The 12,780-nt window shown below is 32.2% G+C and overlaps 1 protein-coding gene across 1 annotated transcript; it reads left to right on the top strand.

The window, feature by feature from the left end:
• Positions 1–1,379: 1,379 nt before the first annotated feature.
• Positions 1,380–8,457, top strand: LOC140005508 (uncharacterized). Its single transcript, XM_072046510.1, has 3 exons — positions 1,380–3,267; positions 3,489–3,657; positions 7,992–8,457. The coding sequence occupies exons 1-3, from the start codon at positions 1,380–1,382 to the stop codon at positions 8,455–8,457; spliced, it is 2,523 nt and encodes an 840-aa protein (XP_071902611.1).
• Positions 8,458–12,780: the final 4,323 nt, after the last annotated feature.

The following is a 12,780-nucleotide window of genomic DNA, read 5'->3' as shown; positions in this document are numbered from 1 at the left end:
CAACACGGCATCCTATTAGCCATCAATTTGATTAGGGGAAGGACACACTGTAAATATTCTTTTTTCTAGCCTAAAAATATTAAGTTGTCCTAATTTGCAAATAAATGAACAAATGAATAGTTCAACTTTAGAATAATAACAAAATTACTCAGCCCCCCATTCAAAGATTTTCATAATAAACGTAATTATCTTCAAACTTTTCATTGGACGAACATTTATAAAATATGAAGAAATGAGGAAAAGTTAGTCAAAAGATAAGGTCCAATTACTTTTTATTAGTATATGAAGGATTCTACGAATTGCAGAAGTAAGGTAGATCAGAAAGAAAAACTTTGCACATAGGATGTGATGATATATTTATGCCTAAGGTACATATCAGCATTATATGTGCTTCCAAAGTCAAGTATTTTCAGCACTTTCCACTGCTTTTGTGCTTGTGTGCACTGAAATCTATTTCTTTCAATTTTATTTTCCATTTCAGTATTTTTTCCATTTTAAACTTGAAATGGAAGTTTCTGCATTGCAAAAAAAATTACTACGATTCTTAGAAAACATTGTGCGGACTGAAATTTCCTTTTTTTTTTTTTAAAATTTTACTTAAGAAAAAGAATTATTATTTGAATCAAAATTTTCACCTTCCAAACTTTGATTGCTAAATTTGTTTTGTCCAACGTGTATGCAAAAGAGACCATTTTGGTCTCCATCCCTCTAACATTGGGCATCCAAATTGGAATTTTCTTGTAAAAGTAAATCGCAATGCTTGCAATAATAAAAATTAATATTCTGATGGGACAAAAACAGTGTGCATAGATATATATGAGTAAATATCTATGCTTGAGTGATGAGATTCCGTTAAATTGTTTTGGTATTACAACTTGTATTAACGAATAATTACAAAGGTAGAATAATCAAAGCAACTTTAATGACAACTTTATACTGAAAAGTTTCAATAATCTTTATATTTATGCATCAGAGTGGGAACGAATCATCAATGATATTACAAGCAAAATGAAAGCACAATAGATTATAATTAGAAGCAAAAAATTTAAAAAAAAAATAAAAACAATGCATAAAGAAAAATGTGAATATTTATATCATTTTATTTATTGTTTGTGTGAGGCATTCAAAATCACAGTTGAAACTTTTTCAATTTGTTTTCTTGGCCTTTGATTTCCTATGTAACATGTACAGTGTTATTTTAGTTACTATTTTAAAGTTGTTATCGAAGAAACTAAGAGTTGTTTGTTGACTTGTCAATTGTCAAGCTTTATATCAAGTGTGCATTTCTTCCAACATAATTTGACGACCACTGCCAGCTCTATATATCTATCTGCAACATAGCCGAATGCAATGTATCTCTTCCGACATTTGACATGATCATGGGTGGATCAACCCATTTCTCTGTTTTCTTACTCGTCGCAATAATTTTACTCTGTTCTTCCAGCAAAACTGCAAATGCAACTTGCTATGCTAGTGAGAAACAAGCTCTTATGGACTTCAAGAAAGACTTGAAAGATCCCTATGGTAGACTCTCGTCTTGGATTCACGACGTTGATTGCTGCAAATGGGAAGGAGTTGTTTGTAGCAACCGAAGTGGCCGCGTGATTCAACTTCACCTTCAGAGTCCTGTTCGTGAAATTGATGATTTTGGTGATCCTGAATTTCAAGATGAGATTGTTGTTGAATCACCATTAAGTGGTAAAATCAGTCATTCGTTACAAAATTTGACTCACTTGCGTTACCTTGATCTAAGTCTAAATAATTTCAGTGGAATTCCAATTCCCAGTTTTTTTGGGTCTCTCAGAAGTCTAAGGTATCTGAATTTATCTGGAGCTGGATTTCAAGGAATGGTTCCCTATCAGCTCGGAAACCTGTCAAGTTTACGTACTTTAAGCTTAGGAGGCGATTTTCAAGTTGGCGAAGAACTTTTTCTGGCGTCCGATCTTCAAGTTGATAACCTGCAATGGTTGGCTGGTCTCTCTAATCTGGAGCACCTAGACATGAGTGTCGTGAACCTTAGTACGGCATCGAATTGGCTAGAGGTGATTAACACGATCCCTTCTTTGGTAGAGATACATTTGCCCGCTTGTCGACTTGATTTAATTTCTCATCAACTTGGCAGAGATACGTTTCTCTTCCATGCCAACTTTTCTTCTCTTACTGTCCTCGATCTTTCTACAAATTTTTTTGCATACGTCCCTAGATGGATTTTCGATCTTACTGCCCTTGCTTATCTTGATTTACATGATAACTCGTTTGAAGGCCCATTGCCCAGAGATCTCTGGAACTTGACTTCCCTCAAACTCTTGGATCTTTCTGGAAACTATCTGAATGGTTCAGTACCAGATGAGCTTATTCATCTTAATAATCTCATTTCTCTCAACCTTCGGTGGAATCGATTCGAAGGTTTCTTGGATGGAATTTGGAATTGGAGTTCCCTTACATCTTTGGATCTATCAAACAATAACTTCTCTACCTTCCTTCCAAGTCAATTATCCACTTTAACTGCCCTAATTTCACTTGATCTTAGCCGCAATCAGTTTCGAGGTTCTATCCCAAGCTCTATTGCCAACATTTCAAACCTTCAATATCTTGATCTGTCTCGTAACAACCTTAGCTCCTCTTTACCAAGTGAAGTATTCACATCGAAGGACTTGATTACACTTGCTGCAAATAGTAATCAGTTAAATGGTCCAATTCCAAGCACAGTTGGCAACTGTACCAAGCTCGAAATGCTTTGGCTAGGTGATAATGCTCTGTCTGGCTCAATTCCATCACATTTAGGAAGATGTACCAAGCTAGAAGACCTTTCGCTAAATGATAATGCTCTATCTGGCTCAATTCCATCAAATTTAGGAAAACTGTCATCCTTGGAGTTCTGGGATGCATCTCACAACAAACTCACTGGAACTCTTCCTGAAAGTCTTTGGCAGCTTTCCAAACTTGAAGAGCTTGGTATTGCTGATAATTTAATAGAAGGTATCGTGAGTGAGAGCCACTTCAACAATCTGACAGTTTTAAGGTATTTTTATGCATCTGGAAATTCCTTGACCTTAAAAGTAAGTGCGAGTTGGACTCCTCGTGCCCAATTTGAAATACTTGAATTGGGCTCGTGGAAGCTGGGTCCCCAATTTCCCACATGGATACGATCACAAAAAATCCTTCGGGATTTGAACTTGTCTTTCGCAGGAATTTCAGATACCATCCCACCTTGGTTATTCAACTCATCATTGGGATATACAGACCTTTCTCACAATCAACTTCACGGTACGAGTTCAAATATCTCTGAAATTGTTAAAGGTTTATATGTGCATTATAGTCAAACATATTCAATGGCTATTCCCTCTTGGTTATTACCCATCATTGGTCCACGTGGAACTTTCTCACAATTAATTTTATGGTAAATTTTCAAATATCTCTAAAACTAATAAAAAGGTTTATCATTGATTGACATATTTAGAGCTTAATTTTCAACTATTTATTTTCAGGAGGCATCTCTCACGTTTTGTGTGAGGTGAAGAATGAATATCAAGTTCTTGGATATCTAGATCTTGGGGAGAATTCTCTATCAGGAGAAATTCCTGACTGTTGGATGAATTACCCACAATTGTATCACATCAACCTCAACAGCAATAACTTCACCGGAAGCATTCCAAGGTCATTGTTTCATATGGAAGGTCTGGACTATTTAGGCTTGGGTAATAACAGCCTCACTGGTCCGATAACCTTTGACTTTGAATAAATAAGTTTGGAATTCGGAACCCTCCAGCAGAGTTGTGGTGAATCCCAAATCTTTCATATATAGAAAATGTTGTAATTTTTAACGTGTTTTGAAGCTATGATTGTCAGATTCCACGTAATGGTTTCTATTATACATTTGACAACAATAGGAAATGACATTTGCACCCCGTCCTCTTGAAATGAACAAAAGAAAAAGTCAATATTACCTAAAATGCATATCAAACTGTAAACTTGAAATGAACATCTTTATTGGGAGAAGTTCAGTTTTCTGATCCAGTATTGGGCCCAACTGTTTTGATCAAAATAAATTTGGTCTCCAAAATTTCTCCTTTTTTTTTTCAAATTTAGGACAATAGACAATAATTCAATAATTTTCATGGTCAAAATCAATTTACCTTCAGCCAACAGTTTTTACTTTGCATTTTTTTTGTCCCCACTATTTAGAGTTTGAATTGTTATAGTTTCTTAAGTTTTAAGTAATATTATTAAGAGTTTTAAATAAAAAGATAAATAAATTAGATCAAAATTGTTTTTAGACGTGTATTACAAATACTATTTAAATTTCTTTTACTTCTTTTTTTTTTATTTTCTTTGTTTTATAATGCCACTAGTTTCTCATATCTTTCTTCTCTTTTGGATTTATAGTTGGTCTCAAATTGGGCATACTACATGTGCTTATCATTTTGCACTATGAACGATTAATTGATCATGAGTTCTCTCTTTTTCTTTCACATATATTAATTATTAAACACTCAATTATATTATATGTAAATTAGATTGATAAGCCAACACATATTTTCTTTCTTTTTATTTTTTCTTTTTACATTTCAATAGATTAGCAACTAAGTTTGAAATGAAATATGTATTATATCAAATTATTTAGATTTTGAGATAAAATTATTTACATACTTGGAAATTAGGTTCTAATATGAAGTGAAGGCACAAAAAAAAATCAGAATCCATAAAAGTACGTCATATTGATACTTACTTTCATTAGTTATTTCAACCACAATTTTTAACTAAAACCATTTGAAACATAACATATGTCCACAAACATTGCAATAATATTGCCCAAAATTATAACAATGGTAAATAATCGATAATTATATATGCTTACAAAATTAAGACAATCACTATGTTGCATGCTTATAGTTAATTAATGTTAAGAATCTGCTATTTCAAGCATCATTTGTTTCATGGTCCATCAAATCACCACTCAAATACCAATGACCACAATATTTAATATGCCTAAAATGGCTGAAGAAATTTAAATTTCAAAACTCAAAAACAAATCCTAATTTTATAAGGCAAGACTTAACATGCTAGAATCCTAATATATATATTGGACATTTTTTCCATTACTTTTTCACATGTATAATTAAAAAAGAACACAGTCATGAATAATCAACTAAAAAGATTTCTTGCACACATGATTGCTTTTGCACCTTGAATAAAGTAAGGCTTATTGTTCCCGTAAAAGTTGCTTTTCATGCCAAATCAAATGGATTAAAGGGACAGTAAAATTAAAACTCATGGACACACCTTTTCTGGGCTCAAATGCCCAAGTATAACAATCATAGCAAAAAACAAGATGATATTCTACCATCCTACCTGATCTCTAGCTGTGTATAGTTTTCCATAAATTCCTTCTCTAATTCCAATTCCATTTATCAAAGTAAGCGACAAATCAAAGAGAAGTTGGAATCTGTTCACGTACAGACCATTCGCTTTAGTTTACTCACTAAAATATTTGTTCAAATACTATTTTAGTTAACTAATGAAATGATTGAAAGATTATCCAACGCTTTTTTTAAGAAAATTAATTAGCATAAGAGATTCACAAATTGCTTCAAAGATATTTATACTGAAAATCATCTATCTTAATTGCTGACAACAATAAAGAAGACTAATTACCAAAAAAAATTAAGGAAAAAATGAAGCACATTGATCACCAATAAAACTTGTAATTGCCAGGAAAACAATAAAAGAACAAAATGAAAAATGGTATTGATAAAACTTGTGTAATAGTTATTTTGCACCTAAAACTATAAGCATGTGTGATCACGCCATATTTTTAGTGCAAAAAAGTTTTCTGAAATGGGTTTTCAGACTAAAATGGTGTAATTTGTATATGTGAGGGACAAATTTGTATCATTTTATAAGTGAGCGAGTAAATAACTATAAATGCAATACGTAAAGGGCTATTTGTATAGTTTTTTCTTAATTTAATTAAGTTTTGAAAAGTTTACCACTTTCATTTTTTTTGGTTTGAAAGGAAACAAAAAAAAAAAAAGAAAGATAACAAGAAAGATATTTGGTGTCGATTTGGTAACAAATTATTCAAACTTTTATGGAAAACAGCTTTAAAAGTTCTTGTTTACAAATTTCTTAAAAACAATTAAATTTTTTTAAGGTACCCATTTTATCATTTTTTTTATAAAAAAATTCATAATCCATTGTCATAATCTGCATTAAGAATAATAGATCTGATACAATAGATATAAAAAATTAGGAATAGATCTGAAAATTAAAAGATACCACCATGAAATAACCCAAAATGTTTTTATATCAGATGAATCACTACTGCAGCTCCATTCTATGCATGGCAGTATTCTGCCCATGTCTTGAACTCTCAGATTTGATGTTAAACAGACTTGGCCCATAGAGAAAGTTAGATTTGACATAACGGATTTGAGAATTTTGGATCTAACAAAACAAATTTTAGAAATTTCAGATTTAATAAGAAAAGTATCAAAAAAAATTAAAACTTTCAAAAAAGAAATTTAAGGAGATAACAAAACTCCTATTAAAAGAATTTAGGAGAGATAAAACTATCACTAAGAAATTTAGGAGAGAGAGAACACTTCTATTAAACAAAACTTAAGAAAAGCTGCTATTTAAACAAAATAAGAAAAGAAGAAAAAAATTAGAGGGATGGCCCTCCTCCCCAGTGGGATGGAGAAAGTTGGCTGCAAGAGGAAAGGGTTGGAGAAAAGGCAAGGGAGATGCTTTGATCCAGTTCAGTTTTTTGATCCAGTATTTGGGCCCAAAGTGGTCATAAATATTTTGATCAAAATAAATTTGGTCTCCCAATGATTACCTATGTTTTCAGAACCGGACCGGATAGCGACTCGGCCAAGGTCAGGGGTCAATGGGTTCGACCGGGGGGTCGATAGGGGTCGAATCGGATGACGTCATAAATAAAAATTATTTAAAAATTAAAATATTATATTTATAATATCTAATAATATATTGATATTAATAAAGGTATATTCATATATATTTGATGTTTCAAATATATTTAATAAAAAAATATAAAGAAATTAGAACAATTAAGTAGCAATTTATATTATTTAATAAATATTAACAAGTTTAGAATTAAAATTATGAGTTTAATTGAAAAATAACATCAAATTTTAGGACAATATTTATAAAGTATCAAATATTTGAGGTATATCGATAAGTTTTAACAATTTAAGGGGTCAAAACATAATATTATAAAGTTTGAATTTTTTTAAAAAAAATTACTGTTGAACCGGAAAAACCGGTTTTTCCCCGGTCAAACCCGGTTTTTGACCGGCTTTGACCGGATTTTAAATTTCCGGTTTTTAAATACGACTCGGACCGGCTACCTGGCCGGTTCCCGGTTCGACCGGTTCGACCGGCCGGTCCGGTCCGAGTTTCAAAACAGAGATGATTACAGTGCAGCCATTTGTCACCTGGTGGATAATAGCGAGGGCATGCTTTAATAATTTTCCTATCCGTACATTGGTGCCCTTTTTTTTACCACTGCGGGGAATAAGGACTTAACTAGCACAAGGTCTTTTTTTTATTATTTTATTTTGTCCGAAACTAAAAGAAATTTCACTATGTATAATTTTTTTATTTTTATTTTCCAATTTGATGGCATCATAAGAAGCATAATTAGTAGATAATTAAGCAAAAAAGAATTGAATTTATATTTCTTAGCACTAACTATACATTAACAGGTCCGAATGCATGAAAATTAATTTCATTTTAAATTTTATATATGTGACATGCATTCAAATCTGTTATTAATTTATAAAATATTAATCTAAAATAGTTTACCGTATGAAAAAATTATGTTAATCACATTAGTCATGAATCATATCAACCTCTGTTCTCTAATAAAGTCTTCATCATCTTATAAAATAAGTCCCTGCAAAAATAATACAAACGTTGACCGTGTAACAAAGAAGTCATACTATTGTTAAATGTGATAACTGCAGAGATCATGGCAGCATTTATCAAAGTCCTGAAGCAGTTAAAAAATGGTTCAAAGAGCTTCGACATGCAAAGGAGAAGTTGACAGAGCTTCACTTCTATGTTCATGACAGGGTAACTGTAGAGAGCCCCACATCTGTACTAATTGCTCAAGCCAACACTACTAGCAAATCACCCATGATGTTCGGGCCAACCTACGTCTTCGATGACCCGATGACACTGGGACCTGAGCCCAGTTCCAAGATCATCGGTCACGCCCATGGCATAACCAGTTCGGCTTTGAAAGAGGAAGATGCTTCACAAATTGGCATCATGAACTTGGCATTCAACGATGGCAAGTTTAATGGTAGCGCCCTTAGCGTTCTAGGTGATTATCCCTTCTTCCAGAAGTATAAGGAGATGGCAATAGTAGGTGGTTCTGGGGCTTTTCGATTGGCCCGTGGAATAGTTACAGCAATAATCTATACTTAAAATGATACCACCCAGAATGAAATTATCGACTTCCACGTCCTCGTTCTGCATTATTGATCCTTGATTTGATGCCATTTGTTGCTCGTACTTTTCTTGCGGTTTTCTTTGTCGTATAACAAAGACTAGGAGGGAAGTGCCCGCGCATCGCATGGGTATTTGATGCCTGTGACTAAAGAGAATTTTTTAGTGATTGAAGTGAAATTATTTCCATATTGACCAAGTTATTTTTTATCAAGAACTTATCGGTACATATCATCAATATTTTTGCAAGGTGAGCAAGTGATTGAAGATAAGAGTATAATAACAATGCATATTAAGTAATATTAACAAAATTGTTGTAGCTAATAATGCATATTAGCCGAATCCTACTTAATAAAAGTAGAAGAAAATGCATTGATAATGGAGTAGTTTAGAGGGCATGAGGCCTAATCCTGGAAGCCGAAAAGGGGAAAACGGAAGAATGTGCAAGAGGAGGCATCGGAACAATCATAACCGATACTTAGACATTAAATCATCAACATAACTATGTTTTTGGCTGTTTAATTGAGATGTAAATAGTGATGGTATATTGCTGGTGTGGAAGCTATTTCAAAGATAAGGGATTCAAACATGAGAACTCATGCATTGGTATTATTATGAGTTGTTTCAGACAATTGAATGAATAGCTGCAACATCTCTTTATTTTTATTGCACTATGACACCATTTCAATAATTACACCAATACATATGCTCATATAAGTTGTACCCAATGCATTAACGATTGCAAAATAATCCCTCATTCCAAAAATACCTAGATGTCCTTATATTATATAAGAATGAGTTTTGGTCAATTTTGTCAATGCTACTATATGATAACATCTAACAATCATTTCATTTGTTGCAATAGCTAATAAATTAAGTAGGCAAAGATTTTACAAATTATTAGAAATTGAAGTTATTAACTTGTATAAATTAAGATCCTTTTTAAACTACTTTGGGAGTTTTGTTTTTGTTAAAATTGTAATAAAGTATTTACAAGGATTTTCAAATGATAAGAATATCTTTGTCCGTATAATTTTTTTGCAGTACTAAATTTGCTACAGTTTTAGTCAATTGGTGATAAAACAACTCCAACTTCAATCGAATTTTGGAACTATTTATGTGGCATAATTTGTAGTGCAATACTGATAAAGTATGTATCTAAATTTTGGTTGAATTCTAATGCTTTGTTAAGGAAATTAGGAATGAAAGCTTTAACGAATTCTATTGAAACACTATAGACTACTCAATTACTATAAGTTTAGCAGAATGTAAGAGAAAATAAACATATTATCAAACATAAGTTTAAGACAAGCTGTAAGTTTCATAGCAGAAGATCAAACTACCAAAATCAATTATCACATGATCGCATAAATGAATCAACTTTATCACCATAACAAATCAGCAGTACAAAGGTCAAACTACTACCAAATGAATCAAATATTCCTAGAAATCGGACAATCATATATATAACCAAATACATAAATGAATGAACTTTATCACCAAACCAAATCGGTATCACTAAATACACACTAACACCAAAATCAATTCTAGAACTAACGACATGTATATCAAAAGAATTTAAAAGATTCAGCAGAAAGGATAAAATTTTGGTTACCTTATTCCAAATATTCCCTGCAAAACTTTTCCTCACACATATGAGGCTGACATTGTTAATGCATTAGTATGACCTAATTAAATATATTAACATGTGCACAAAAAGCAGTTATATGTATATCACAGGTTATTTACAAATTATGACAAATTTCAATGTAAAAAAATACAGGTTCAACATACCTTGGCGGAGATTCTAATTAGGAGATGTAACACACTTCCAATGAATCCTGTTCCTACCACAAATACAAGTAAAGCAAAAGCAAAAAAAAAAAAAACAGTTCAAAAAGCTAAGTCAATTGATTGTTATGATTTGTCTTCAAATGGATAAAAGATGGTTCCAGACAACAATACCTATGTTGAACAAACCCAAAAACTAAGAAAAGGAGATGAACTGATGGCCAAGACTTGATGCTATAAATTTTTTAATAATTAGCATTAATTTTGTCTTAACCATCCTGGTTCTAGAATGGTTGGAAGCAGTAAAGATAGCTAAAAAGACAATCTTTTAACTTAGACCTTAAACCAAAATACATGAAGTTGAAGCGGTAGAATTTGAATAGTAACACCTATCTAGCCAACTTCGTCCAATTATCCCTAATGATTGTGTCTAATAAATCATTTGTAGTAAACCTTTGCAGTGAATGGAAGCTAGCCGAGAAGTCTAGAAGTCTAATCAGTTACAGCAAACCAATGTTCTCCAACCTTTAATTTGCAACTCACTAAAAAGACCAGTACAACAAACTCACATTCCTAAAATACCCCTCCCTCATTAATTCCTTTCACTAATTACCTACTAAACCACATTCTCGCCAATTTAATTAGAGACTAAGGACGTTTAAGTAATTACAGCCACACAAAAGTTATTATCACTTGTACCCACAGCTAAAAAGACAACCAAAATAATCGTACATTTCCAAAATACCCATAAAAAGACACTACCCTATTTCTGGAAATATATGACAAAAGAATTCACCGCAAGTTGTATTCTGTGTTGTACCTACAATATAAACTTTAAATGTACAAATATGAGGATATCTCTGTAAACATACCCAAACACATGCTTCTATGAGTTGTACCAAAAGCTTTTAAAAAGCAACATATTATTTTATATTTCCAAAATGCCCTTACCCATACGGTTGAAATTCAAAGCTCCCTTTGACTAAAACTCATTCTTATATAGTATAAGGATTTCATGTTAAGGAAATAATTCTTGGATGATACAAGAAGTATTGAAGGTTTTTTTTTTTGCTTCTATAGTTCTGCTTGTTTGGTCTCTTTGTTGATAATGTTGATTTTCAGGTAATAAAGAAAGCTCTTCGTTCTCTTTCTCCATTAAATTTTCCTTTTGGCACTTCCTACTTTTTCCTTTTGCTTTAAAAAATCTAGTATTGGTTTTTTCCCCCCTTTTCTACCTTCATTGCTTGTTTCATGCTTCTAAAAGCTTATTTTCCTTAATATTTTCTTAATTCGTTTTTCTTTCCTACACGCAATAATAGTAAGGCGCTTAATTGGGATTTTTTAATCTAATTTCTCTGCCAAGATTTTCTGTCTAATTTCATACTAAGAGTGTATTTGATAAAACTAAAGTTTGAAATTTGAAATATGAAATATGAATCTATTAAGTTATGAAATTATTAAATATTAAATCTAATGCATTTGAGTGCATATCACATTCAGTGATAAGTGAATAACTTATCACTTAATTTTGGGAGCAAGTTTCATACTAAGAGTGCATTTGATAAAACTAAAGTTTGAAATCTGAAATCTAAAATATGAATCTATTAAGTTATGAAATTATTAAGTATTAAATCTAATGCACTTGAGTGCATATCACATTTAGTGATAAGTGAATAACTTATCACTTAATTTTGGGAGCAAGTTTTGCCTAGAAAATTCAGTATCACTTAATTAATTCAGATGTTCAATTTTTAATTATCAAATAGTCTAAATATGTTAATATATGAATGTTTAAGTTTAAGTACTGAATTTGGTTATCAAACAGAATCTAAGTCTTTGGCTTTTCATTTCTCATTAATCTTTTTGCTTGTCCCTATTCATTTCTCATTATTCTTTCTTCCAAGCTTCTCCTTCAGATTTTTTACTTGAACCTCCATTTTCTCAGCTTTTTTTGCAACTTCAGAATTTGCTGCCGCAAAGTTTCATTCTCGGTTTCCAGCCTATTTATTCTTCTTAAAAGACCGGGTATGACTTGTTTCAAACGCTCACACATTTCATCATCATACCAATTCCAATAACCACAGCCATCAACCTACAAAAAAATTATCAAAATTCTTTTTAGCCGATAAATGTCTAAAAAATTAAACATTAACTTAATTTAAAGAATTTCCTATATCTTCACACACTTACCTCGCCATTAGCACGTTCAACATATCTCCTTGGCGGGTTCCTATCAATCCATGAAGTCTTCAAATTAGTTTTACTACCACAAGAGCAGCTTGGAGTTGTTTCCTTGCCTTTTCCTCTCATGAAGCTTCAACACATCCCCAGCAAATTGCAGGTCGGAGTTCTTTCCTTGGGTATTCCTCCAATGAAGCTTCAACACATTCCCAGCAAATTGCAACTTCGTATATTGTCCCTCCTACTCCATATTTGCAGAAGACATCTATTAGAGGATAAGGGTTTGCACTTCCTAATTGAACTTACGAGTTGTCTGACATTTGAGAGAGA

Source organism: Coffea arabica, chromosome 1c (genome assembly GCF_036785885.1).
Source record: "Coffea arabica cultivar ET-39 chromosome 1c, Coffea Arabica ET-39 HiFi, whole genome shotgun sequence".
In the NCBI taxonomy this organism is placed as follows: Eukaryota; Viridiplantae; Streptophyta; class Magnoliopsida; order Gentianales; family Rubiaceae; genus Coffea; species Coffea arabica.
The sequence above is the reverse complement of the archived record's forward strand: the minus strand, read 5'-3'. Positions and strand labels throughout refer to the sequence as shown.

Coding starts and splice junctions, on each gene's coding strand:
- LOC140005508 (XM_072046510.1), top strand. CDS start 1,380: ATGGGTGGATCAACCCATTTCTCTGTTTTCTTACTCGTCGCAATAATT. Junction 3,268..3,488: donor TTCTCACAATCAACTTCACG/GTACGAGTTCAA, acceptor ATTTATTTTCAG/GAGGCATCTCTCACGTTTTG. Junction 3,658..7,991: donor TTCACCGGAAGCATTCCAAG/GTCATTGTTTCA, acceptor TGATAACTGCAG/AGATCATGGCAGCATTTATC.